At 56.4% G+C, this 26,346-nt stretch overlaps 2 protein-coding genes across 5 annotated transcripts; both read left to right on the top strand.

Moving 5' to 3' along the window:
• Window positions 1–169: 169 nt before the first annotated feature.
• On the top strand, window positions 170–15,219 carry DCST1 (DC-STAMP domain containing 1). 2 transcript variants are annotated; one of them, XM_032647451.1, is made up of 16 exons: window positions 170–230; window positions 591–716; window positions 1,002–1,076; window positions 5,272–5,400; window positions 5,747–5,886; window positions 6,640–6,856; window positions 6,958–7,101; window positions 7,751–7,872; window positions 8,225–8,382; window positions 10,454–10,553; window positions 10,679–10,774; window positions 10,913–11,039; window positions 11,427–11,543; window positions 12,028–12,170; window positions 12,292–12,405; window positions 14,907–15,219. In XM_032647451.1, exons 1-16 carry the CDS (start codon window positions 170–172, stop codon window positions 15,159–15,161), a joined length of 2,124 nt encoding a protein of 707 aa, XP_032503342.1. In that variant the 3' UTR covers window positions 15,162–15,219. The 2 variants fall into 2 exon arrangements, with proteins under 2 accessions (XP_032503342.1, XP_032503352.1); XM_032647461.1 differs by lacking the exon at window positions 1,002–1,076.
• A 344-nt stretch (window positions 15,220–15,563) lies between these two features.
• On the top strand, window positions 15,564–25,876 carry ADAM15 (ADAM metallopeptidase domain 15). 3 transcript variants are annotated; one of them, XM_032605836.1, is made up of 23 exons: window positions 15,580–15,762; window positions 16,948–17,054; window positions 17,692–17,768; window positions 18,172–18,250; window positions 18,427–18,503; window positions 18,594–18,786; window positions 19,562–19,627; window positions 19,709–19,777; window positions 19,855–20,024; window positions 20,176–20,260; window positions 20,712–20,860; window positions 20,945–21,119; window positions 21,367–21,459; window positions 21,589–21,893; window positions 21,981–22,182; window positions 22,448–22,525; window positions 22,978–23,050; window positions 23,256–23,394; window positions 23,800–23,869; window positions 24,516–24,590; window positions 25,001–25,072; window positions 25,339–25,463; window positions 25,553–25,876. In XM_032605836.1, the coding sequence occupies exons 1-23, from the start codon at window positions 15,684–15,686 to the stop codon at window positions 25,593–25,595; spliced, it is 2,601 nt and encodes an 866-aa protein (XP_032461727.1). In that variant the 5' UTR covers window positions 15,580–15,683; the 3' UTR covers window positions 25,596–25,876. The 3 variants fall into 3 exon arrangements, with proteins under 3 accessions (XP_032461745.1, XP_032461727.1, XP_032461737.1); XM_032605846.1 differs by having other exon boundaries at window positions 24,519–24,590; XM_032605854.1 differs by lacking the exons at window positions 24,516–24,590; window positions 25,001–25,072 and having other exon boundaries at window positions 15,564–15,762.
• Window positions 25,877–26,346: the final 470 nt, after the last annotated feature.

The raw sequence follows: 26,346 nt of genomic DNA on the forward strand, positions 1-26,346 counted from the left end.
AAAGGGATAGGTACGTCTCTAATCTCCACATTTCACGGCACAGGGATTCAAAGACACAGACCCCAGACAGGCTGTGGGTGAGGCGGTGGAGACAGAAGCAGAACCTCTCGTCCAAGGACATCTTCGAGGAGACTTCTGGGATGAGAGAGGGTTCATCCAGAGCACACTTATGGCCATCAGACCTCATCAGAACGGAGCAAAAGGGCAAAAAAGGAAACTACCCCACACCAGTGAGTCAGTCACCAGAGACCCCAACCCTTCCCAGTGACTCCCAGCGGCTCCCAGCCCCCACTCCTCTCACCCAATCTCTCCTCCAGGACCCCAGCACCTTCCCCCACTTTGGGGTCCCCCAGCCTCCACCCCCTCATCCAGTGCCCTCCTCCGGGCTAGCCCTTTCTTCTTCTCTAGCTCATGTCTGCCCCATTTCCCCAGGGTCCCTCATCCTCCTTCAGGATCCCCCAAGTTCCTGCCACCCTCATCCGGGTTCCCCCAGCCTCTACCCCGCTGCAAGCCCCTAAACCTAATGAATCACGCCCCAGCAGGAAGAGTAGTATGTTGGCCTTGTTGGGCTAAACTCTTCGACCCTTCAGCGGTGCAGAGGTTCCTGAGCTGGGGGCTGCCCGTCTCCTGTAGCCGATTCCTGTGGCGCCAGCGGGGCGAGTTTCCGGTTAGTGCTCTCCTGCTGGGGGCAGGCGCCGGGGGGCTCCTGGCCATAGGTGAGTACAGGGCAGACGTCAGGGATGGGGCCCATCTTTTTTTTTTTTTGCGGTACGCGGACCTCTCACTGTCGTGGCCTCTCCCGTTGCGGAGCACAGGCTCCGGACGCGCAGGCTCAGCGGCCATGGCTCACAGGCCCAGCCGCTCCGCGGCATGTGGGATCTTCCCAGACCGGGGCACGAACCCGTGTCCCCTGCATCGGCAGGTGGACTCTCAACCACTGCACCACCAGGGAAGCCGTAGGGCCCCATCTTTTGACCTTTGGCTTCACCCTGTATCCTTAGGTCTCTTTCAGCTCCTGGTGAACCCTATGAACATCTATGAAGATCAGAAGATGGTGACGTTGTACAGCTTGGTGGGTTAGTGCCGGGCTAGGGACAGGGACACAGCCCAGCTCTGGGTGCACTTGTTTCTTCCGTTCCCAAGTGTCCCTTGTAGCCCCAGCCTTGTTTTGGCCTTTGAGAGGAGGGAAGAGGCCCCCAGTCTACAGAAGAAGACACAGTCCTTGCCCACTAGAGTCTCCCCAATGTGAGGGACTCCCTATTACCCCCATGATATGGTCCAAACCCCACGACCATTCATAATCCCCATCTCTCCTGACCTCTCTGGTCTTGTTTCCTGCTGCTCCTGATACATTCGATTCATTCACTCATTCATTCATTTAGCACTAACTGAGCACTTGCTAAGGATTCAGCAGTGGACAAGGTTGACAAACACCCAGCACTTTTTAAAAAAATGTCACACTCCTAGAGCTTATAATATATATAACACATATTACACACACATACATACATTGTAATATATAGTGCATACTTGTATATATACATGTGCAGTGACAGCTACAATATAAATCTAATGATTTCTTTTTTTTATAATGATTTCTTTTTTTTTTCTAATTGACATATAGTTGCTGTACAATATTATGTTAGTTTCAGGTGTACTACACAGTGATTTGACATTTTCAGACATTATGAAATGATCACTGTGATAGGTCTAGGAACCATCTGTCCTTGTATAAAGTTACTACAATATTATTGGCCATGTTCTTTTTTTAATTGAAGTACAGTTAATTTACAATGTTATATTAGTTTCAGCTGTACAGCACATTGATTCAATATCTTTATAGGTTATACTCCATTTAAAGTTATTATAAAATATTGGCCATATTTTGGTCAATAAGGATATTGACCAAATTCTTTATGCTATATATTATACCCCTGTGACTTATTTATTACATAGCTGGAATTTTGTACCTCTTAATTCCCTTCAACTACTTCCCCCCTCCCCAACCCCACACCTGCACACCCAGCTCTTTGAGAGTTTACGTTCTCTTTCAAGTTTACATTCTAGTGGAGAGAGTTAGACAACACATGAACAAGAAATAAACAAGAGCATTTCTGATGGTGACAAGTGTTATGAAAAAAGTAAACCAGGGGGATGTGATAGAAAGAGATTGGGAGCTAGCTTGAGTAGTCAGGGAAGGCTTCTCAGAGAAGGTGACATTTGATTGGAGACCTCGTATCAGGAGGTGTTGAGCCACAAGAACAGAAAACCCACCTAAAAGTGGTTTAACCATAGAGGGAGTTTATCATCTCATATAACAAGTTTCAAGGTAGAGTGGTTTTGGAGTTTGGATAATTCAGCAGCTCAGTAAACCCACCAAGACCCAGCTTGCTTTTGACTTTTTTCTCTGCAGTCTTTGGTCTGTACATCATTCCTCTTCGGGTCATGAAATGGCTGCAGCAAATCCAGGCATCACATCCTCATACAGGAGTGTCAAAAGAGCAGAACATTCCTTCCTCATGTCTCTTATAAGAACAAAGAAAACTTCCCATAACCCCCCAGCCAACTTCCCCCACACCTCTTTGGTCAGAGCGACAGCACGTGACCCTTCCTAACACTGTCCCAGGCAAGGGGCTCCGACATGGCATCATCCCCGGTTCACTGAATGATCTACCTCTATGGGATACCAACAGGAAACTACTTTTTCCCTGACCACTGTATTCCAACCTTTCTCCCACTGATGACCTCTCACACAGACCCTTAGCTTTCTGGTGATTTTAATCTAGAAGACCTAGTCCTGCTTCAGTAATTATGACTGTTTTTAGGGTTTAAGAGGTCCAATCCAGTCTACGTCAAGATTTCAATCTCACGTCCATTCTCAAACATCTTCCCTCCTTACCGCCCCCTTGCCCCGCAGCTCAGGCCTGATCCCTGGCGTGAGGTCCCGCGGTGGAGAAGGGGGCACGGCCTGCTCACTCACTGTTTTTCTCCACTTCCTTCCCCTTCTGGTTCTTCTGATGTCAGAAAGGGGATTAGAAGAATTAGAGGAAAAGGGACAAAAGTCTGAAGTCATCGATACTGCTTGAATTCCACCGCCTCTGTGTGGCGAGTGCTCACATCCTGGCTGTCTCGGGGGCCCATTCATGGTCCCGCTGGAGGCTCTGTGTGGACCGCACAGTGCCCAGTTCCCTGCTGAGGGCAGTTCTCTTTGACAGACTTCGAATGAAGCTCCCTGTAGCTCCTACAGGCCACCTGCAGCCTCTTACCTTTAGATGCCTCCACCCAAGCAGGCAGAGGGTTCCCATCCCAGAGGCTTGAGGCCTGCTGCCCTCCACACGTCTGCTTGTCCCAGAGGAAATGCACACATCCTTGCCCTGCCAAACTGGGAAAGCAGGGCCCCTTGCAGCTGCCCCCTCCCCTGTCATGATGAGAAGCGAGTACCACTCTCCATGTTCATGTTTCCCTGACACTCCCGGGAGGCCCTGCTGAGCACGTCTGTGAACTCTCCTCCCTCTCTGTGCTCCGGTGACAGCCCTGGGGTGGCCCTGCCAGGCTCTGCAGCTCAGCGGGCGTCCAGCTGGGAGGGATAGGCCGGGTTCCCCTTCTTGCAGCACCAGCTTCAGAAGGGTTCTCTTGGAGTCTGTCACTGGGCATGAGGAAGTGAACACCCATCCTCTCCTCAGACTCTCCTCCCATGTCTGCCTACTCTAACCACTTCTCTCTACATTCAGAGAACTCAGATTTCTGGTGTTGCCTTTGTATAGACTGGTTGGGGTAGAGGGGTGAAGAACCAGTTTTGCTCTTTCGGTAAAGCCCAGACTGGGATCAGCAAGCTCCATGGGGCTCTCTTTAGAATGTAGAGCAACGCTTGGTCAACAATCGTCCTCAGAATGTAGGACAACTATTTATCCACTATCGTCCTCAGCTTGAGTCTTGGCCAAAAGGCTGGTGGAGCCGGCCAGGTGAAGACTCTAGGAGGACGAGTGCTCCTGGCAGGGGGAACAGCGAGGGCAAAGACCTGAGAGGAGGAATGAGCTTGGCAAGTTCTAGGAACAGCAGTAGGCCAGCGTGGGCGGACATGGTGGGCAAAGGGCTGAGTAGCATGAGATCACTTCAGAAGGTAGTCAGGGGCCAGATCACGAGAGTCGGTCGGCCGTGTTAGGAGAGTCTGGATTTGTTCCCAAGTGAGATGGAAAGTCACTGCATGGTTTCAAGCGGAAAAGGGACATGATCGGATTTCATTTTTACAAGATCCCTCTGGCTGCCTTGTGATAATTGAAGTTTAGGTTAGCAAGAGAGGAGCTAGGGGACTAGTTAGTCCCAGTGAGAGACGCTGGGGACTCTATGAGGGCAGTGCAGATGGAGGGAAGAGTCAGGACTTGGGATTTGCTTTGGCGATCCTTGGGAGAACGCTCTATCCGCACAGGAACCTTCTAGGTTCCCTGACCAGTTTATGCTGTTCCTTTGGCCTGGAATGCCTAACAACACTTACTCATCTTCCAGGCCCAGCTGACACATCACCTCCTTTGTCCAGCCTTCCCAGCCCCACCCACCCCCCAGAAATACCCGCTCCCTCCTTGGCTCCCACAGCTCTGTATAAGCACCTCCCTGTGCATTTAGCACTTGTTGTTGCAGTCATTTGTTTACCCATCTGTCTCTCTCCCTGGATTACGAGCTTCAAGGAGCTCACTGTCTCCCTGCAGAGACCACAGGGAGACACATGTGAAACTGCTAAAACATACCAGGAGGTACACGATTAAGGGCTAAAATTAGGGACCGAGATGGTGAGTGCTGTAGGTGTCAGAGCACGGGGAATATTGAGGTGGCTGTGGCCTCTCTTCTCACTGCTCTGAGCACCAGTGCCTGTTTCCAGAATTTTTCTCTTGCTCTCTCTTCTCCCTCAGTACCTAGGGTTAGTGTGAATCCAGCCTGGAAAAGGGAAGTGTTGGCCCCCTTCCCTAACACAAACCCACACACTCATACACACAGCAAGTCAATCACCAACCATGGCTTTTCAATCTCTAGCCATCTCTCCAAGCCCTTCCACAGGCTGCCACACAGTCGAACTCCGTAAATGGTTCTTCAACAAATGAATGAATGAGTGGTCTAGAAGGCCTATCAGAGTCAGTGTAAATGGGACAAGGGCAGTACAGTGATGGTTCTAGAAGGGAGTTGTGCGGGGCGGGGGGGCGGGGGGCGGTGTGTGCTCTGCTAAACCTGGTGGTTTAGCGTCCTGACTCTGCTTCGCCACCTCCTGGGCTCTCCTGACAGGCTTGGGGGCCATAGGCTGGGGTACCTCCCCTCACATCCGCTGCGCCAGCCTCCTGCTAGTACCCAAGATGCTGGGCAAGGAGGGCCGGCTCTTTGTGCTGGGATACGCCTTGGCCGCCATCTATGAGGGTGAGTGTGTGCCCCTGGGTACCAGTTAGTGACACTGAAGCAGTGACCCTGGGTGGGCCATCCATTGAGAGCCAGGCCTGGTGAAGGAGAAAGAGTGGGGGTCTAATCTCAGCTGTTCCAACTTGCTGTGTGTCCCTGAGAGAGTTCCTCCACATCTCTGGGCCACCTTAGTTTACACAGAGAAAAAAATCAGGGGTTGAATGAGATGACCTCTCACCAGCTTCTGAGCCCCATCAGTGTACAGTTCTAGAAGGTGGTCACTGCCCGCAGAGCAGGAGCTAGGGATGGGCTGAAGAAAGTTAATTGGCTCTAGAGGGAGATAATCTACCAGGGCATCTTCCCCCAGGACCAGTGGCCAACCTGCGGCACAACCTCAATGAGGTGATAGCATCGCTCGGCTGCACTGTGGAACTGCAGATCAACAACACCCGCTCGGCTTGGCGCGTCTCCACAGCCCCGCTGCGGGCAGTGTTCAAGGACCTGCTGGTCAGGACCCTACACAGGCAGGGCCTAGGGGTCCCTCTCCCCGCAGGGCCTAGATGACCTGAGCTGGGACCCTGGACTTACAGTTTCCCAATGGGGGCGGTACTGGCATTTTTTGGCAGAACTGTTCCCAAACATTGCAGGATGTGCCCTGGTCCCTGGACACTCAATGCCAGGAGAGCCCCCGCCCGCAGCCACTGGGACACACCACACACACACTTCCAAACACCTGAGTAGGTGGTACTCTGTGCAGATGAGCTAGAATGTCAGGAAACTGGGGGCCCTGGCCTTGAGGAGTTTGGAAACTTTGAGGATCAGGGGATGAGGGAATTGGGTACTGGAATTGGGTACTGGAGATTAGAAGAATTGGAAAGTTGAGGAGTGGGGGAGAGAAGGGCTGAGGGGCTTGGGAGTCGGGGACATTGAGATGGCACAGTGGCCTGAGAGGTTAGTGATGAGGGGTGAAGTCCAAGGACCTGGGGAGCCCTTCCTTGACTAATCAGGACCTGGGATGAGAGGCCTCAGGAAGAGCTGGGAGCCTGGGGTGTAAGCGGAGCAGAGGCACCTGGGGAGGAGAGAGGGCTCCCAAGCACTACGAACAGTGGACTGTTTGAGGCGAGAGTCCATCTCTGGGCCTAGGTTCCCTATAGGCTTGAGGTAAGAGCCCAAAGCTTGGCTAACAGGGGAATAACAGGCTGTCTGGCAGCAGAAGCTCTAAGCTCGCATGCCTGACCCCTTTCCTCCCTCCGACCCCAGAGCAGCAAAGAGTCATTGAAAGCCAAGACTCAGAACATCACCAACTCCTTTGAGGAACTGGATGCCCAGGTGAACAGTGAGAGTGGATATGCGCCCGAGGATGCCGAGGGCTCGGAGGAGACAGCCCCAGGCAGAGAGACCCTCCGCGCCTCAGCCTTCAGACACCACCTCTCTACACAGAAGATGTATGAGCTGAAGACCAAGCTGCGTTGCTCCCGTGAGGGGGATCCCTGGGCAGGGTAGGGAGGGGAGGGCCGCCGGGCCAGGGCTCCGGGTCAGGGTGTGGGGACCTCAGACCCACATTGCCCCTTCCCGCAGATGTGGTGAACAAGGCCATGCTAAACTGCCGCCGCTGGTTTGACCAAAAGCACAGAGAGTGCATTCAACGCATCTGGGTCCCACTGCTCAGCCACCTGCTCTGCCTGCCCATGAAGTTCAAGTTCTTCTGTGGCGTTGCCAAGGGTCAGCATAGTGGCAGGAGGGAGGGGAGCAGCAGGGCTAGGGATCTGAGTCCTTGGGGACCACTGGGTAGGTGTAGGGCAGGAAGGCATTCAGGAGGGGAGGCTTTTGGCTCTGAGGACACAGCATCCTCAGGGTCCAGCCCTTCCAACTGACCAGCTTTGTGACTCAGGTGAGTTTACAGCAAGGCTCTCAGCTTCGTCTCTTCATCTGAAAGATGGACATAATGATAGTACTCATGCCATTAGGGGTTTTGAGGATTTAAGGGGATAATACATGTAAAGCAGGTAACAGAGCTGGCCCACAGAGGAATTGCTCTATTAAGTATCGGCTATCATAATTAGTTAGTGTTTGGTATGGTTATAGACAGGTGAAAAAAATGGAGGAAAGAATTCAAGGAGAGTGAAGAGGGGAAAGACTCAGGCGGGGACTTTCAGTAGTTAGGACTCCGCACTCCCACTGCCAAGGACCCAGGTTCAATCCCTGGTGGGAGAACTAAGATTCCACAAGCCACATAGTGCGGAAAAAGAAAGAAAGAAAGAAAGAAAGTCATGGGCAGAGAGACAAAAAAGCAGCATGAAGAGGATCACGGGAAGAGAGGACTGGAGGCCGGGCCCAGGGAGGCCCCTAACATGGCCCCCCTGTCCACCAGTGATGGAAGTTTGGTGCCGTAGTCGCATCCCAGTGGAAGGCAACTTTGGGCAGACCTATGACTCCCTCAACCAGTCTATTCGCGGCCTGGAGGGGGAATTTTCAGCCACTATTCACCTCAAGGTAGGAGAGGGGCAGTGTGAGGGTGGGGGGCACAGGGAACAGGGCGTGAGGAAAAGAGCAAGGGAGCCGGCACAGGAGGGAGGTGGCTGGCTGTGAGGGAGGGGGAAGAGACGAGGAGTGGTGCTGGGATTGTGTGACAGGAGAGGGAGGGTGCCGACCTGCCTTTGGATGGGTGGTCGGCCAGGTGTGAGGAGGTGTCAGCTCATACAGGTCGACAAACAGAAGGCAGCGGCAACTCCTAAAGGTCCTGGGAAGAGCTGGGGACAGGAGTGGGGCATCAGGGGAGAGAAGCCACAGAGAGGCTGGGAGGCTGGGTCTGGGCCTCTGAGTCGGCACCCGGGCCGTCCACCAGGAAGAGAAGCGGGCTGGGGTGCTGGGCCTCAACACGAGCTGGGAACACGTGAGCACCGAGGTGCGGGACTACGTGAGACGCCAGGAGGCCCGGCTTGAGTGGATCCTGGGGCTGCTGCACGTGCTGCTCTCCTGCACCTTCCTGTTCGTCCTCCACGCGTGAGTCCTGACCTCCACCCAGATGCCCCTTCCTCCGCTCTGGATTGGAGCCCTGCCCTGAGGGAGGCCCTAAGAACAGAGCTGCAGGGCCCTCCTCCGACTCTGAATGTGAATGTTCTTGCGCCTTTAACTTTGCCTTTTTATAGAGCTGGGATCGCTGTTTACCCAAAGGTAAGGGAAATGTGGACATTTTGTCAGAAGAAACAGTTACCCATGTTCCCACCACCTTAATAGGGCGACCGTCTTCATTCATCTACCTCCTTCCGGCCTTTATCCCAACGCTGACTTTTTTTTTTTTCCACTTTTAGCTTTGACTTTTGATTTTTTTTCTTGCCCTTCATATTCCCCTTGGCTCTGACTTTGTGCCATTTTTATCGTCCAACTCTGCTTTCATTTTCTCCCGCCCGCTGCGTTGGCTGCTACTTTCCCTCCATTTGGACCAAAGTCCTCAACCCCACCCAGCCTGGCGTCCAGCTGGGCTGCCCGGAGCCTCACTCGGCTTCCCTGCTGACCTCTGGACCCTTTATTTCCTGTCTCCACCCCCAAATGCCTGAGATGGGCAGTGGCTGGGCAAGGGCGGCCAAAGGGGCGCCTGCTCTCTCTGCCCCTGTTTGTGGGGCTTAGAGTGACAGCAGGTGAGTGGTTATGTGTGTGCCCAGGGCCCTGTGGGACGACGAAGATCAATGAGCCATATTCCTGCCTTCAAGAAACTCAGAGTCTGGGGGAGGCAGGCGAGGCACCCACAAAACAGAGATGGTTCAAGGGCTGTACTATGGACTGGCTCTCGGGACTGGTATGGGAGCTGAGGAGGGGCCCCTGCAAGGGCCATAACTGGGCTTCAAAAGGCTGCAGATGGGGAGCTACGGTCAAGAAGAGGAAAGGTGTTCTCTTGGACCAGGAATCTGGCATTTGTGGGATGTGGAATGCAGAGGCTGGGGTTGAGGACTGGGCTGAAGTGGGCATGGCCAGAACAGTCTGGAAATCCCTGCAGGAGGGCCCTGAACTGCCCCACAGTTGCAAGGTTGCAGGGTGGACTGGGACAGCCTGGAGGCAGGGAGGCCAAAGTGGGTCAGAGATTAGGGAGCCTGAGTGGAGTGGGGCGTGGCAGGAAGTTGGCCTAAGATGGAGGGAGGTAGGGGGAAGGTGCAGCAGGTCTCAGAGCCAGCTTGGGGAGGGAAGGAAGGAGGCACAGAGTCAAAAGCCACTTCCAGGTTTTCAACCTGGGTGAGGTCACTCACTGAAGGGGCTGAGCTGGCTGAGGGGCGGAGACCAGACTCAGGAGGCCCAGGCCCAACAGTGCTAGGTCTCTCCACAAGGGGGCGCCCACAGTCTTTCTTTGCATTTATAGTTACTTCTGAAGGCAAAGATGTGGATTTTTACAGGGTCCCAGAACCAACAGCATTGGGACTTATGTTTCACAGTTTACAGAGCTTATTTAATGTACTTATACAGTTTTAAACACATTTCCAACAATTAACATTTTTTCCTCAGGAAACTGAGTCATTATGTGGGACTTTGGGAGATACACAGAGGAGAGTTACATTTGCATGGGCACACACACGCACACACGGAAAACATCGCCTTATGCAAGGGTGTGTCAGAGGAGAAGGGAAATGATGCCTGAGACAAGTTTTGCTTGAAGTGACCTCCGGGAGATGTTTTGAGGGCTCGGCCAAGAGGCAGGGCCTTGAGAGGTGAACGTGGGAGTCAATGGATCAGGTGATTTCTGCAACCTCGAGGGGTTTCCTTGTCTCCGTTCCTTTGCTCCTGCTGTTTCTTCTGCTTGATATTCATCCTGAAAGTTCCATGCCTGGGAAACCTTCCCCTACCTCCCAGGCACACGCATGCACTTACACGACGCTCCCTCCCCTCCTCACCTCTGTTATGTCTCATCAGTGTGTATGTGCATGTCTTTCACTGGACCGTGGACTGCTGGAGGGCAGGGCAGAGCCTTCTTCTAGGACGCAGATGGTGCTCGGTGCATGCTGGGTGGCCAGCTGACTGTGCGTCAGGGAAGCCCATGGTTGGGGGTGGGTGAACCTGGAGGCGATGGAGACACCCTCATCCACAGGTGCTTCTCCTATGTGGACAGCTATAATGGGGACATCCGCTTCGACAACATCTACATCAGCACCTACTTCTGTCAGATCGATGAACGCAGGAAGAAGCTGGTGAGTGGGCACGGCCCTGCCCAAGGGTGCTCTGCTCTGTGCCCTGTGTGGCTTCACGCTCCAGGAGGGCAGAGGGGAAAGGGAGAGGGCGCTCAGTGCTCTCACCGTGTGGGCGTTTTTCCCAGGGCAAGCAGACTCTGCTGCCGCTCCGCAGCGCTGAGAAGAAAACCGTCATCTTCCCCTGGGACCCCACTCTCCAGGCCACAGAAATGAGAAATGTGGTGAGGATGGCACGGAGGGGAGGCCCCTGGATCCTACTAGAGGCAGGATCTGCAGGAGGGAGGGCAAAGGCGTCAGAGGGGACTCCATGCCAGGGCCAAAGGCGCTGCCCAGCTCTGACCCTCCTGCTCCCTGGGCAGATGAGGGAGCTCATGGAGACACTGCCGGTGCTGCTGCTGCTACTACTGCTGTGTGGCCTGGACTGGGCTCTCTACTCCATCTTCGACACCATCCGCCACCACTCCTTCGTGCAGTACTCCTTCCGCAGTGAGCCCGGTCCCCACTCCAGGCTCCAGGCCCAAGAGACACCCCCCTGGAGAACTCCCACCCTTGTGCAGACACCCCTCCCCAATTCTTCCAATTTCGTCACCTCCTTCTGCATCTCGCCCCCCCCCCCCGTCCTCCTTAGGGTCAAATATCAGCCCTGCAACCTGACAGCTATCACTGGGGCCCTCTGTTTCCACCCCCCTTTATATCTACCCAAAGGAGGAATTAGTACTCAGTGAAGGGAGGGAAAGTCCTGGGCAGTTGAGAAGTATTTGTATGCCTTGACCTCTCCCCTACATCCAGTCCCCAACCTGCCCCATCCCCTTAACTCCAACTCTTTCCTGACTCCCCGCCCCACACACACCACGTCCCCTATCCTGGCTTCAGGCAGTCATAAACTGGAGGTGAAAGTCGGGGGGGACTCCATGCTTGCCCGGCTTCTTCGGAATACCATCGGAGCCCTGAACACCTCCTCGGAGACGGTGGTGGAATCCAACAACATGCGTGAGTGATGCTGAAAGTTTGGATCAGAGGAATTGAGGGCTGGGAGGGCCAGGGTCTTTCCAAGACAAAGAGTTGGGGGACTGGGCCTTGGCTGTGGCAGGATGGGGGTTGGCGTGCTTGCATTGGAGAAATTAAACTAGGGAACATCAGGTCAGGCTTGAAGAGTTGGAGGATGACAGACTTGGGTCAGAAGAGTCTGAGGTCTGGGGCTTTGGGGCCAGATGGTCCCAGCCCTCTGGAGCAGTGCTGTTTAACAGAACTTTCTGCCGTGATGGAAAATTTCTACATCTGTGCCAAGTTGAGCAAATAGCCTCATGGGCCTAGTGGCTGTAGTACCGACAGCACAGCTCTGCAGGGTGAGGGGCAGGCAGGAGGAGAACAGGGTAATCAGAGATTTAACCCACACCCCACTGGCATGGGGAATTCAACCCAGAGCCGCGGCCAGTCCTGGCCAGACCCCTGACAGGCCTGCCTCCTCTGCCAGCCTGCCTGCCCCAGCCCGTGCCCCTGAGTACCAGGGCCTATTTGAGGGCTGCACTACCAAGCGGCCTGCTAGTGTGTCTCTGCCTGCTCCAAGCTTTCAGCTACCGGCTCCGGAGGGTCATCGTAGCCTTCTACTTCCCCAAGGTGCGCCTCACCCCGCCCTCTCCACCCCTGCATGCACAAACACACCAGCCTGAGCCCAGTTCCCCACAAGCCCCATCTTTGGGGAATGTCTTACTCCTCTGTACTGTCTCCCTGGCCCCAGCGTGAGAAGAAGCGGATCCTTTTCCTCTACAACGATCTCCTGAGGAAGAGAGCAGCCTTCACCCAACTGAGGAGGGCCACCATCGTGAGGCGGGCGCGACAGCAGAGGGCTCCTGTAAGTCCAGGCCTGTGCCCCTGGCTGGGTCTGAGAACTGAGGGGGAGAGGCATCTCCCCTCAGTCCACCCAGCCCCCACCAAGGCCCCAGGCCTACTGATGCTCAGTGAGTTCTGATGGGATGCATGCCAAGGGCCCTGGTCATCCAGCTCCTGGAGGTCAAGGCTGTGTCCATCTCTGTGTCTCAGGATTCAGCCCAGCCTGAGATCCTAAGTGGACCATTGGGGAGCAGGCAGAAAAGGGGAATCAGATTTGATACCATCAGGTCAAAGGAGAGCAAGAGCGGTTCCTCAGAAACAAGGGACCCAAGACAAAGCCACAGGTTCTTCTGAGAGGGCTTCAGACCAGAACCTCAGTGCAGTCCCATCGGTGGGTGGGGTGGGAGATTGGTGGATGAGGGGAAGCAGGTGGGCTGGGGATCAGGGAGGCTTCATGAAGGGGCACGCAGTGTACAGAAAGGGCACACCGTGGGAAGAAGCAGGCTCCAGCCCACACTACCTCATTAAGCTGTGTGACCTTGGCCACGGTCTTCACTGGACCTCAGTTTTCCCTCTGAAGAATGGGGAGTTTGGACAGATCTGTAAGGCCTGCTCACTAAAGATCAGTAATAGAGTGGTGGTCAGGTGTGGGGCTCTGGTGCCAGAGAGCCTGGGTTTGAATCCTGGCTCCTACCCTTATTACCATGACAATTGTGTGATCTTGAACACACATAAATGCTGAGCCTTGGTTTTTCCCTTCTGTAAAATGGAGTTAACTACTCCGTCTAGTTGTAGTAAGGATTAAATGAGTTTCACTGTCACATAGCAAATTCTGTACGCATGTTAGTTGTCACTGTGTGATCCTAGGCAAGTGATCACCTCTCCAAGCATCAGTTTTCTTGCCTGAAAAAGAGATGATAACAACAATATCTGCCTTACGTGGTTATTGTTTGAATTGAGTTAATTTACTTACAGTTTCTTGGTACAGTGCCCAATACAATTTAAAAAGCAAGTGGCAGTCACTCTTATTTAATCAGCACTAACAAAGCTCATAAAAGTGAGAGACTGTGTTTGCTTAACTTTTTCCTCCCGTGCCTAGATCCCTCAACTCCCATGACACACAGCAGGGGCTGAATGAATGTCTGATGAAAAAATAAACATATTACAGGATGAGGTGAGCTCCATGTCCTTCTATTCCACCATCTTGATCCAGCCTCCTAAGAAACTCACTGAAAATGAACATACTATGATTCCATGACCAGATCATGGAGTTAACTGGATTTTGATGGGTAGGTGGAAATGTGAAGGGCATTCATTCCAAGCTAAGGGAACAGAATGTGCAAAGACTCAGAGTCCAAAGGGAATGCCAAGTGCCAGAGCTAGTCTAAGGAGAAACTGGCACAGAGGATGCAAAGTTCAGGGAGGGGTAAGTTGGAGCAGAGGCTAGAGAGAGACCAGACTGTGGAAGGCTCAGAAGGCCAAGCCCAGGAGTTCTGCCTTTGTTTGGCAGGTAGTGGAGCCCCTGGAGTTTCTTTCTTTCTTTTTTATTTTTTAATATTCATTTATTTATTTGGCTGCGCCAAATAAATAAATGGCTCTTAGTTGAGGCACACAGGATCTTCGTTGCAGCATGCAGGATCTTTAGTTGCGGCATGTGGGATCTAATTCCCTGACCAGGGATTGAACCTGGGCCCCCTGCATTGGGAGCATGGAGTCTTAGCCACTGGACCACCAGGGAAGTCCCAACCCCTGGAGTTCCTTTTTTTTTTTTTTAATATGTATTTATTTATTTGGCTGCTCTGGGTCTTAGTTGCAGCACACGGAATCCCTATTGCTGCCTGCGGGATTTTCTTTGCGGCATGCGGGATCTTTTAGTTGCAGCACGCAGGCTCTTAGTTGTGGCATGTGGGATCTAGTTCCCTGACCAGAGATCAAACCTGGGCCCCCTGCGTCAGAAGCACGGAGTCTTAACCACTGGACCACCAGGGAAGTGCCCCCTGGAGTTTCTTGAGCAAAGAGCATCTGGTAAGGTGGCCTGAGAATTCCTGGCAATTGTGTGGAGAGAGGGTGGGAGAGCGAGAGAGCATAATGAGCCAGGCTTGTGATTTGGAATCAGGGTACCTGCGTCCAGGCAGGTTTGATTGTTCAGTCTGTGCCTTTGGGGAAGTCACTTAACATTTATGAGATTCATCTTTCTCATCTGTAAAGTGGGGGGGAACACAATAGTTATAGTCTTATCTGTCCTACTCACTTCTCAGCCCCACGGTGAGAATCAAATAAGGCGTTTATGGTAACGTGATGCTGGTAGTTGCTGTTACTGGCTGGGACAGAATCGAGGCTTCATCCTCCCACTCTCCATCACGGAGGGAGGGAGGCTCTCTAGGACCCACTTGCATAGCACCCTCGCCCTCCAGGGGTCTGCTTTGCCCAATCTAGCTTCCTCCAACATGTGGGCATAGTCAGGCCTTGAGACTTCAGACAAGAAGCGCTAACAGGCTCTAAACCCCCCTTGCCTCCCAACAGCGCCGCCACTTGGCGGACATCCTGCACCGCCGCTGCCTGCCCCTCTTGCGCCCCTGGCTGCGCAGGCGATGCGTGGTGTGCCAGGCACCCGAGACGCCCGAGTCCTACGTGTGCCCTACGCCGGATTGCGAGGCAGTGTACTGCCGGTCGTGCTGGAACGACATGCGGCAGCGGTGCCCGGTCTGCACACCCCGCGAGGAGCTCTCCTCCTCCGCCTACAGCGACAGCAACGACGATGCTACCTACGCGGAGTGAAGAGGCGTCCTGCTGGCTCTCCCACCCGCTCCTTCCTGTTTAATAAAATGCTTTGTACACGCCTGCTGCCCGCGCTTCGCAGGGGTCCGGTACGGGAGGGTGAGCCGGGCAATCGGGAGAACTGGCCCGCCTGATCCGACAGAGCGGGGCGGCTGACTTGAGGGCAGTGAAGCTGCTAGGAAGGCGTCGGGACCCAGGGCCGGGTGGAGGCGCGGCTCCCAAGGCGGTCGGACCGGGCCTCGGCTCCTATTTTGCACAGTAGCCGGGAAGCCGCTGTGCAGATCAGCGCTGGCCGTGCGGGAGTCGGAGTCATGGGCTAGGTCCACGCCTCTTTGGGACCCGGCGCGCGGTGGGGGCGGGGCCTTCCGAGGGCGGAGCCTGGCTCTGGGGGGTGGGAGGGGGCGGGGCGGGGCCTGGTGGCTGCGCCGAGCCGCTAGGTGAGCGAAGCAGACCCGGCAGCCGCGGCTCCTCGGCACTCCGCCCAGCACCTGCTGCCCTCGCCCGACCCCGGGCGCCGCTGCCATGCGGCTGGCGCTGCTCTGGGCCCTGGGGCTCCTGGGGGCGGGCAGCCCTCTGCCCTCCCGGCCGCTCCCAGATATAGGTGAGTACCCTGCCAGCAGTGGGCCGGGGGGCGGACTGGGAGGACGCGCAGGGAAGTCGGGAAGCACTGGGGTCCTGGGGTCGGCCGGAGACCCCAACCAGAGTGCAGCCCGCCCTGGTCGGCTGTCCTGGGCCGAGGGCCCAGAGACTGGGCGATGGAGTGGGAAGGGAAGGAGGAGGGATGCCGGCGCCCCCTACTCTGTCATCCTCTGCGCAGTCCCCGCGGACACTTTCAGGCTCCGGGACCAGGCACCGCAGGGCCTGGCCCAGCGCCCCCTCAGGATCGCGGTAGAGGGTCTCTGCTCCCCAGGACTGATGTCTTCGCTCCTCTGGGGCCTAGCTGACCGTTCCACCCGGTGCCAGGGCGCCGAGTAGGCACGTCTCCTAGGGTTTGGCGAAGAGGATACTTCCTGGCCCCCATCCCAGACCTGAGCGGCCAGGCACCCCTCACCCTGGTGCTGATGCCACCAGAAAGCTGGCTGAACGGGAGGGGGCCCGGGAGGAGCCAGGAGTGGGGAGAATTGGCCAGGAAAGAGGCTGGGACACCAACTCCTCCTTGGAACTTTCACTTCCCGCTGCTGTCTTGGGCTGGGGGCCGAGAGGGCAGGCGGGGGTGGAGTGTCCGGAGGAGAGAGGGCCATTGTGGGGATGGGGGGCGGACTCCGGGAGGAAGCGGAGGCTGTGGGGAGCGGGTGTGCCTAACTGGGCATGAGGGGTATTTAGGGAGGGGGGTGTTTGCAATGTTCACCCAGAAATGGGCGTTCCCGGCATCTCTGATGTGAGGAAAGGGAGGGTGAGTGGGCACCGGGCCACAAGTCTTCGCCCAGTCCTGAGAGGGGGCGTTCCTGGGCGGAGGTGGTTGGGAGCGGGTAGGAACAGGCGGAGGGTCCCTGTGAGAACCTGGGATGGGCCTGAGGGGGACAGGGGGGGCCACAGACTGGGCAAACTGAACTTCTTTCTTTGGGGACTTGTGGATGGGTTGGTGGGATGAAAGGGAAAAATTGGAGAGAAGCCCCCGCCCCCTCCCTCTAGTATTCTTTAAGTCCCAGCATGCAATGCAGGGGTCCTTCAAGCAGAGAAGGGCCTTGATGTGCTGGGAGCCAGGTGGGTCAGAGGGCACCAGCCACCCCCAGCCGTGGTGCTGATTCTCTCAGCACTCTCTTGGGGTGTCCTGGGAACCTTGCAGGTGGCACTGAGGAGAAGCAGGCAAGGCCAGAGAGGGCCCTGAATGGGTCTTCGGAGCCCCAGATCCTTCAGGACAACCTCACGCTCAGCCTAGCAGAGGCACTTCAGGTGAGCCTCTCTCTCCCCTCGAATAAAGAAATACACCCGCACCACCCACCACCCTGAATAATCAGGTGTCTCCAGGCAAAGACTGGCTGAGGAGTGGGTGAATGGACCTCATGGTAGCATGGCCATTCCAGGTCTGGCTGCCTCTCCCTCCGCACCCCAGCACCTGGCTTCACTTATCTCGCTCTCCCCACTGCACACACTTCTGTCTGCCTCAGCCCCACCCAACCCTTCCATCTCCACTGGGAAATTCTGAGGCCAAACTTGCTTTCTTGGTCTCATGTTGTCAGCTTTTTCAGTGGGGAGACTTGGAGAGGGTCAGGGCCTCACCAAACACCCTCCCCTCCCAATTCTAAAGCTGAGTCAGAGGAAGGGCTGGGGCCTGCACTGGGTCCTCCATGATGCTTCCTCTCTGGGCAGGAAGCCGAGAAGGGGCGGCTTGGATACCTTCCTTGACCTCCCCACACAACCCCCCAGAACAATACCCCAGGCCAGGCAGGGCTTCCTGGCCCCTCCCTCAGGATCCCCCCACCAATGATCTAATCATTGGTACTCTCCTAAGGGCCTGAGGTTTTCTGGTTAGAGAAGATAGGAGTTTCAGACAGGGCCAGGGAGGTGACATGCCCTCTGGTGCCCACAGACCAGTCTGCCTGAGGCTTTGCGGATCAAATTGGAGTTGGATGGTGAGAGTCACATCCTGGAGCTGCTACAGAATAGGTAATAATGATAGTGGTAACATTAACAATAACATGGCTAACAACTTATATAGCATCCACGATGTACCAGGTACTAAGAGCTTGAACTCATTAAATCCTCATAACAACTCTATAAGGTAGATACTATGATGTATTATTATCGGCCTCATATATGAAGAAGTCAAGGCACAGAGAGGTTAAATAACTCTCCCAAGGTCACATAGCTAGTGGGTGGTGAAAACTAGATTGGAACCCAGATAGCCTGACAGAGTTTGTGGCCCAACGACCATACTCTGCCGTCTCCAGGGGAAGCAGGAAGCTTGCAGGGATTGCCCAGCCCCCAGCCACCCCTCTACCGCCTCCAGGTCTCAGGCTGTGACTGCACCACCCTGGGAGCACTGCCCTCCTTCTTCTTCATTCCACAGGGAGCTAGTCTCAGGCCGTCCAACCCTGGTGTGGTACCAGCCTGATGGCACCCGGGTGGTCAGTGAGGGACACACTCTGGTGAGTCAGGTCATCTTGTGCCCTGTTTCTGGCCCGAGGGAAGAAGGAGAGGGGCGACTGGAAGGTGCCATCCCTGGAGAATGGGAGGACACTGCCTATCCTCACCCACAGGCTAGCCTCCTGGGCTCAAACCTTGGCCTGGCCTTCCAGTTGGCACTCATGTTTCTCTGCTGTAGGAGAACTGCTGCTACCATGGAAAAGTGCAGGGCCACGCCGACTCCTGGGTCTCTGTCTGCACCTGCTCCGGGCTCAGGTACAAGGGGTCAATTCCACGAAGGTGGAGAGAGTGAGCGTAAACGAGGCATGGAGCTGAAAAGTTTTGACTTCCTGCATCTTTGCATAGGGGCTTGGTGATCCTGTCCCCAGAGAGAAGCTACTCCCTGGAGCTGGGGCCTGGGGACCTCCAGGGTCCCCCTGTTATCTCCCGGCTCCAAGACCTCCTCCTGCCAGGCCACACTTGTGCCCTGAGCTGGCCTGCATCTGTGCCCACTCAGGCTCCACCAGAGCAGCCCCTGGGACAGCGTCACCTTCTCCGGGTGAGGATGAATGGCAGGAGGGCTGGGCTTCTGTTGTCCCCAGGGCTGGCCCCCGGGCCCTCAGAGCTATTTGTTCACAGTAACAACTGCTCCTGCTAATGGAGCAACTTCCCAGTACCAGGCACTTTGTGAACATTATCTCCTTTACTGATCCCAGCAACCCTGGGAGGTAGGTGCCATCTGTAGCTCTATTTTAGTGAGAAAAGTGGCTCAGAGAGGTTAAGTGACTTGGCCAAGGCCATTCAACTAATAAATGGTATATCCAGGGTTTGGATGCAGGTACTTGACTCAAACTCCTCATCTGTCTTATGATCCAAATGCAGAGAGCTCTCACTGGGATATAGCAAATACATAGTTACTGATCATAAAGCAATAAGAAGCCAATTTCCTAATTTATTCAATGGGGATAATAAAACTACTTACCTTATAAGATTACTGTGAAGATTAAATAAATCTATATACATACATATATATATGTAAATGCTTAGAACTCTGCCTGGCATACGTTAAGTATTTGATGGTGTTGGCTGTTATTCTTTTTTAATTTGGAAAAAGCACTGAATTTGAAGCCGGAAAAGCAGGGCCCTACTCCCAGCTTCTAAACCTCTTCTTTGTCTATCTTGGGCAAGTCCCTGGCCTCTCAGGTTCTCTGTAAAATGGGCTCTTCACTCTCTTGTCTGACCACACAGTGGTTGTGGACACAGCCTGGTCAGCCCTACGCGGCTGCTGGTGGGGTGTGGTGGGTGTGTCTGATGCGCCTTCCTCTTGTCCACAGTGGAGGCGGGACGTGGTGACAGAGACCAAGATTGTTGAGCTGGTGATTGTGGCTGACCGTTCCGAGGTGAGCCTGCTGACCCCTGCAAGTCCTCCCCGACCTCTGCCTGCCCTGCTGCCTTTCACGGTCACCTCTCTTGACCCACAGGTCCAGAGGTACCGGGACTTCCAGAACCTGCTGAACCGCACCCTGGAAGTGGCCCTCCTCCTGGACACAGTGAGTATGGGATCCAGCAGCGTCCTTATGGCCCCCGACCATGGGAACCCCTCTCCTGAGCCCCACTTCTCTTTCAGTTCTTCAGGCCTCTGAATGTCCGGGTGGCGCTCGTGGGCCTGGAGGCCTGGACCCAGCGTGACCTGATAGAGATAAGCCAGCACCCAGGTGTCACACTAGACAGCTTCCTCCGCTGGCGCCGGACAGACCTGCTGCCTCGGTTGCCCCACGACAGTGCCCAGCTGGTGACGTAAGACCCACCAGGCTCAGCCAGCGGGGCCCAGCTCTGCTCCAGCCCTGCCCCGGCCTGGCAAATTTCACATCCCAGCTCCCTACCTGAGGCCCTGAAGCTCCGGCCACCTTGGCTTTGGGGCCTAACCTTCGCCCTCTCAATCCCGCAGTGCCACTTCATTCTCCGGGCCCATGGTGGGCATGGCCATTCAGAACTCCATCTGTTCTCCTGAATTCTCAGGAGGTGTGAACATGGTGAGCTATTTCCACGTCTCCTCCCCATTCCCGTTCAGCTCCTCCCAAATGCGGTACCATGTATCTGCTGAAACCCCCAGCAAAGTTACCAACCCCAAAGCTGAGGGTATAGAGGGCCAGGGTGCATGACGTGGCCTCTGCTGTCAGGATACCCTCCGCCTGTGGCCCGCCCATTCGTGTCTTCACCTATGAGCTCTTCCCATTTCTTGGGGGCGGAGGAGGTAGCTGAGGCCCAAAGAACAAAGGTGCTCTCCCAGGGCCATATAGTTACAGAGGGGTAACAGAGGTGAGCTAGAACCCGGGTTTCCTGCCACCCAGGCCTGGGCTCTTCTACTTTAGAAGCACTTAAGGAGGGAGGCGGTGCTTGCTCAGTGCCCAAGAGGTCAGATGAGGAGAGAAGAGGAGCAGTCAGGCTGGTGCTGGACCTGGGGTATCCCCTCCCCAATGACAGGACCACTCCACAAGCATCCTGGGAGTCGCCTCCTCAATAGCCCACGAGTTGGGCCACAGCCTAGGCCTGGGCCATGACTCACCTGGGAATAGCTGCCCCTGTCCAGGTCCAGCCCCAGCCAAGAGCTGCATCATGGAGGCCTCAACAGAGTGAGTAACTGCAGGATGGAGAGGGCGGGGGGCAGGGGGCAGGGAGCCGTCCGCAGCCCCAACCTTCCTTGCCGCCATCGCCAGCTTCCTGCCAGGCCTGAACTTCAGCAACTGCAGCCGACAGGCCCTGGAAAAAGCCCTCCTGGGTGGGATGGGCAGCTGCCTCTTTGAACGGCTCTCCGGTCTGCCCTCTACGGCCAGTGTCTGCGGAAATATGTTGGTGGAGCCCGGCGAGCAGTGTGACTGTGGCTTCCCAGATGTGAGCCCCTCACCCAGAGCCTTGCCCCACTCACTTCTGTGCCCTCACCCTGGCTCATCAGCCATCTCCAAGCCTCAGGAACCCCTCTCCCCACCTCCCCGTCTGCGGGGACTGCACATAGATTGTTGGGCTCTGGTCTTCATTCGCTGTGTGCATCCTTTTGGGTTCAGGCTCTGGGAGGGGGTTAGGGCATGCTCTCAGGCCCAGCCTGCTCTGACACTCGGCCCCTCTGTGCCCTTGCCCATAGGACTGCACTGATCCTTGCTGTGATTACTTCACCTGCCAGCTGAGGCCAGGGGCACAGTGCGCGTCCGATGGACTCTGTTGTCAAAATTGCCAGGTGGGCACAGACTGGACTGGCCGCCCAGAGCCCACCTGCCAAGGGCCAGTGTGGAAAAGGTCATTCTGACTCCCAGGGCCTGGCTGGATTGGCCCAGCACCCACATTGATGCTTACCCACCCTCCACAGCTGCGCCCGGCCAGCTGGCAGTGCCGCTCTACCAGAGGTGACTGCGACTTGCCCGAGTTCTGCCCAGGAGACAGCTCCCAGTGCCCCCCTGATGTCAGCCTGGGGGACGGTGAGCCGTGTGCTGGTGGACAGGCTGTGTGCATGCAAGGACGCTGTACCTCCTATGCCCAGCAGTGCCAGGCTCTCTGGGGGCCTGGGGCCCAGCCCGCCGCGCCACTTTGCCTCCTTACTGCCAACACTCGGGGGGACGCCTTTGGGAGCTGTGGGCGCAGCCCCGATGGCAGCTATGTGTCCTGTGCCCCTAGGTAAGTGAGGGAACCTGGCTCCTCCTCTGGGTTTGTGGGAGTCTTGGCTCTGCCCCCACTTACCCTACACCTCCTCCCTAACCCCAGAGATGCCGTTTGTGGGCAGCTCCAGTGCCAGGGAGGGAGGGCCCAGCCTCTGCTGGGCTCAGCCCGGGATCTTCACTGGGAGATGCTGGAAGCCAACGGGACCCAGCTGGAACTGAACTGTAGCTGGGTACACCTGGACCTGGGCAACGACGTGGCCCAGCCCCTGATGACTCTGCCTGGCACAGCCTGTGGCCCCGGCCTGGTGAGCAGCCTAGGCGGGCAGCACCAGGTGGGGAGGGATATCTGGATGCTGCAGGCAGCGCCCAGGCTTCACTAGCCACCGGTGAAGAAGGTGCAGGCTCCGGGGGGAGTTCAGATTCTCACTTCAGATGGAGCAGAGTCCCGTCATCCTCTGAGCCTTGGTTTCCCCATCTGTAAAAGCGGGGTGGGCTTCGTTTGTGTTGGCCTCCCAGTGCCAGTAAAGCTCCTGAGAAGGTGATCTTTGCTCTTCTCTCGCCATCGGGCAGGTGTGCGTCGACCATCAATGCCAACCGGTGGAGATCCTGGGGACACAGGAATGTCGAAGCAAATGCCATGGGCATGGGGTGAGTTGGCATGGGGGGAGATGAAAGGGGAGCAGGGAGCCTCTGGGAAGGAAGAGAATGGTGGGCTTTGGAAACAGACACACCTGGGTTCTAATCCATGCTCTACCACATCTTAACTGTTGGATCCGGGGCAGGTTATTAACCTCTCTGAGCTCAGCTTCCTCCTCTAACTAACGGGCATAATAATAGTACCCACTTCCTGGGGGCACATGAGATGAGTATGGAAGCTTCTAGCACAGTGCCTGGCAGATAGAAGGCACTCACAATGTGAGTTCAATCTAATTTTCTCTGGCCCAGATAAAGAGTCTCTCTCTCCAGAACGCTGGCGCCCTCCACACTATCATTCTCAGCACGCCTTCCAGTTGCGGACATCTGAGACCTTGCAAAGCTGGGGACAGGGAAACACGGCCCCAGAGGGCACAGCTCCTCACTGTTCAACCTGTACCTCCTAGGTCTGCGACAGCAACAGACGCTGCCACTGTGAGGAGGGTTGGGCGCCCCCAGACTGCACCACCCACATCAGAGGTAGCATGAGGTGGGGGACAGGGGCAGCTGAGACGGCATCCTTCACCGCCCCTCTTTTTCTGACCCCTACGCTGCCGATTCCCTGCCTCTGTGTGACCCCTGACCCCTTCACCTTCTCTGATCACCTGACCTCCCTGCCCCCCCACCTCTTCCTGGGTGTAGAGTTCTTAGCCCTGCCCACCTTCAAACCTGCCTTTACCCACAGCAACCAGCTCCCTGACCACAGGGCTGCCCCTCAGCCTCCTGTTGTTGCTGGTCCTGGTGCTGCTTGGTGCCAGCTACTGGCACCGTGCCCGCCTGCGCCAGAGACTCTGCCAGCTTAAGGGACCCAGCTGCCAATACAGGTACCAGCCTCCCCACTACTAGCTTTCTCCACATCTCTGTTAAGGACAACAGCTCTGGAACCCCACCCCCGCCCTTGGGCAGCCCCTGACACCTGATTCTGAACCCAAGCCCCCCAGACCACACCCCACACACATCTCCCTTCCCTACATGTGCCCCATAACCCTTCACCTCACATGTAGACCCAAGTGGGGAAGCTGGGGTGCTAGGATCATTTCTCTCCAGGAGCCCCAGTGCTGAAGTGGGGCCCTCCCTCAGGCTGATCAGCTTCCCCTTCCCACTTCTGATTTGGCCTACACCGTGCTCCAAGGGGCCACAAAGGGTTAACCCCACTCAAAGGCTGCAAATGGGTGGAGAACAGGGTCTGAGGCTGGGCCCTCTCTCTCCTTGCCTTTCTCCATGTTCAGGGCAGCCCAGTCTGGTCCCCCTGAACGCCCAGGACCCCCGCAGAGGGCTCTGCTGATGCCAGGTGCCAAGGTAAGTCTGCATGCCAGAGGAGAGAGGGACCAGTCCTGGCCAGGCATCCAGCTTGGGCCCTGGTGGGGGGCGGGTATTGAAGGCTCTAGACTCAGAGAAAGACTTGCATTGCCCAGGAGTCAGTCAGAGGAGTCAGGGCCAGCCCTCCCCTCCCGTCCCCTGGCTGCAGGCTGAGAAGCAGGGTCCAGCCTGGACTGGGGAGGGGCAGTCACCTAGAGGAGGGAGTGCTGTGCTCTTTGCGCTGGCCTAGCCAGTGGCTTTGAAAGGTGGGTCTACCTGTGCTCCCAGCAGTGATGTCCCCTGGAGGGCATGAGGGGGTGGTGCTCAGAGTGGCCTTCAGTGTGCCAGGACCTGATGAGGCCCTGGTCGCCATGTGTAGAAGGGCTGGTGAGTGCCCCTGCCCTGAGCCCTCTGGATCTGATGACAGAAGTGTGTGTGTGGAGGTGGTCTGCACACCCACTCCACCACTTGTCACCCCCTCTGCATGAAACTGAATAACCGCATGCACAGCCCCACTGCCCCCGGGGCCCTGGCTGCCCATCCCTGAGCACTAACACCTCTCTGCCCACATCTGTCTCTCTGCTCCCTCTCCCCCCACCCCACCCCCCGCCCCCACTCTGCCTGTCCGCTCCTCCTGCTCTTTCAGCAGGCTAGTGCTCTTGGCTTCCCGGCCCCTCCCTCCAGGCCGCTGCCTCCTGACCCTGTGCCCAAGAGACTCCAGGTAAATCTGGGCCAGCCCCTACCCTGGCCCAGGGCAGGTGGGAGGCTTGGTGCCCAACTGCAGTTCTCCTCCCTGTTCCCTGCCAGTGGCGCTTTTCACTAGGGGACCAGGGTGCCCCTCAGCCTTCAGACACTCCCCAGAAGTAGCAAAGGGTGAGCCTCCTGCCTTGGTTTCTACCACCATCTGGTGGTCAGTGGTGGGACTGCAGTCTGCCGGGGACACCACAGGTGACCCACACCTTTCTCCCCTAAGGCATCTACTGGCATGCACTCAAGCCCCATTGCGCATGCCCCCGTTCTCTCCTGCCCCCTGGCTGACTTTGCATGTTGACCTGAACCCCTCGGGAGACCCACTGCATGCCCACTGCTCCTGGCTGTTCTCTCACAGTCACTGCCCCTCTCTCTGTTCAGGCTGAGCTGGCTGACCGACCCAATCCCCCCACCCGCCCTCTGCCCGCTGACCCGGTGGTGAGGTACCCGAAGGTAACAGTTGGGGGAGAGAAGGGCACAGCCTCTCCCCCCACCCAGGGCTGTGGTGCTGGTAGCCTTGGCAGTGGTGCTGGTAGTAAGATGCCCCCTGTGACTAAGGGCACATACCCCAGTGGCATCTTTAATGGTGACAGGTTTGTTTGCAGACAAAGGTGTCCTCTGGTGCCGCCCCTCAAGCTGGTATTCCCCAGCACCAGTGTGTGGGAGGTGGGCAACATGATACCCCCTCCCAAGCTGGCCTCCTGCCTTCTCTCTCTCAGTCTCAGGGGCCCACCAAGCCTCCACCCCCGAGAAAACCACTGCCTACTGACCCTCAGGGCCAGCACCCTTCGGCTGACCTGCCTGGCCCTGGAGCTGGAATCCTGCCCTCAGTGGTACCCTCCAGGTAGGGGAGGAGGGGCGCTGAGGATGGGCTCGTGGGGCGAGTAGTCTGGGGGGACCTCTGACCTTTTTTCTCGGCCTCCCACACCCCAGGCCTGCGCCGCCGCCCCCAGCAGTGTCCTCGCTCTACCTCTGACCTCTCCTGAGGTTCCGCTGCCTCCAACCTGGACTTAGGACTTCAACAGGCAGACCCCTGGAGTCCCTTGCGGTGACCGAAGGAGCTGGGGCCTGGACACTACGGAACAGGAGTCTTAAAACACTGACACCAGGCACTTCCACTTGCTGTCGAGCAGCACCCTGGGGACCCGCCCACGCAGTGGCATCTTGGGGTTGGGGAGTGTCTGGGAGCTGGACGGAGCTGAGGGAGGTGCGCACAGCCTGTCTCTGCAGAACTGCAATAAAAGTGAGGTCTTGGGAGCGCGCCTCAAAGTTTGTCTGCTTAGGGAAGGAGGGTCTCCCCTGTCGCGATTCCAGATCTGGCCGCCAGGAGACGCTGCTCCTCAGATGAAGACAGGATAGGGAGGGCGAGAGCCCCAGGCTGGGTCAGCGAGTGTCCCTGGGATGCTCGCGGCTTGTTTCTGCCCAGTCTGGGATGACCTTCTGCACAATCCAGTACCACAAAGGGCGCTGTACGCCCTCTGCCACCCCCAGTAGCCAAGTTCTCGCCCCCAACGCTGCGCGGCCCCTTGGCGGCGACCATCGACAAACCGGCCAAGCTGTTGGACTCGTTGTCCCCACCCTCCGACCAGCAGCTGGGAAAAATGGAACTGGCTGGCGTTCTCAGAGCCCCGGAGCCGGGGCGGGGCGCGGCGGTGGCTCCCACGATTCCAAGGCCGCGCACCTGCCTCTCCCCTCCCCCACCCCACCTAAGGGTTCGGGAACAGAAG

The sequence above is a fragment of the Phocoena sinus genome, chromosome 1 (genome assembly GCF_008692025.1).
Source record: "Phocoena sinus isolate mPhoSin1 chromosome 1, mPhoSin1.pri, whole genome shotgun sequence".
NCBI classification, from domain to species: Eukaryota; Metazoa; Chordata; class Mammalia; order Artiodactyla; family Phocoenidae; genus Phocoena; species Phocoena sinus.

Bases quoted from the DNA above. Each gene is read 5' to 3' on its own strand.
- DCST1 (XM_032647451.1), top strand. From the start codon at position 170: ATGGCCATCAGACCTCATCAGAACGGAGCAAAAGGGCAAAAAAGGAAA. The intron at 10,554-10,678 runs GTGAGTGGGCAC...CGTTTTTCCCAG, and splicing joins ATGAACGCAGGAAGAAGCTG to GGCAAGCAGACTCTGCTGCC. The intron at 11,544-12,027 runs GTGAGTGATGCT...CTCCTCTGCCAG, and splicing joins GGTGGAATCCAACAACATGC to CCTGCCTGCCCCAGCCCGTG.
- ADAM15 (XM_032605836.1), top strand. From the start codon at position 15,684: ATGCGGCTGGCGCTGCTCTGGGCCCTGGGGCTCCTGGGGGCGGGCAGC. The intron at 17,055-17,691 runs GTGAGCCTCTCT...TGGTGCCCACAG, and splicing joins GCCTAGCAGAGGCACTTCAG to ACCAGTCTGCCTGAGGCTTT. The intron at 20,025-20,175 runs GTAAGACCCACC...TCAATCCCGCAG, and splicing joins GACAGTGCCCAGCTGGTGAC to TGCCACTTCATTCTCCGGGC.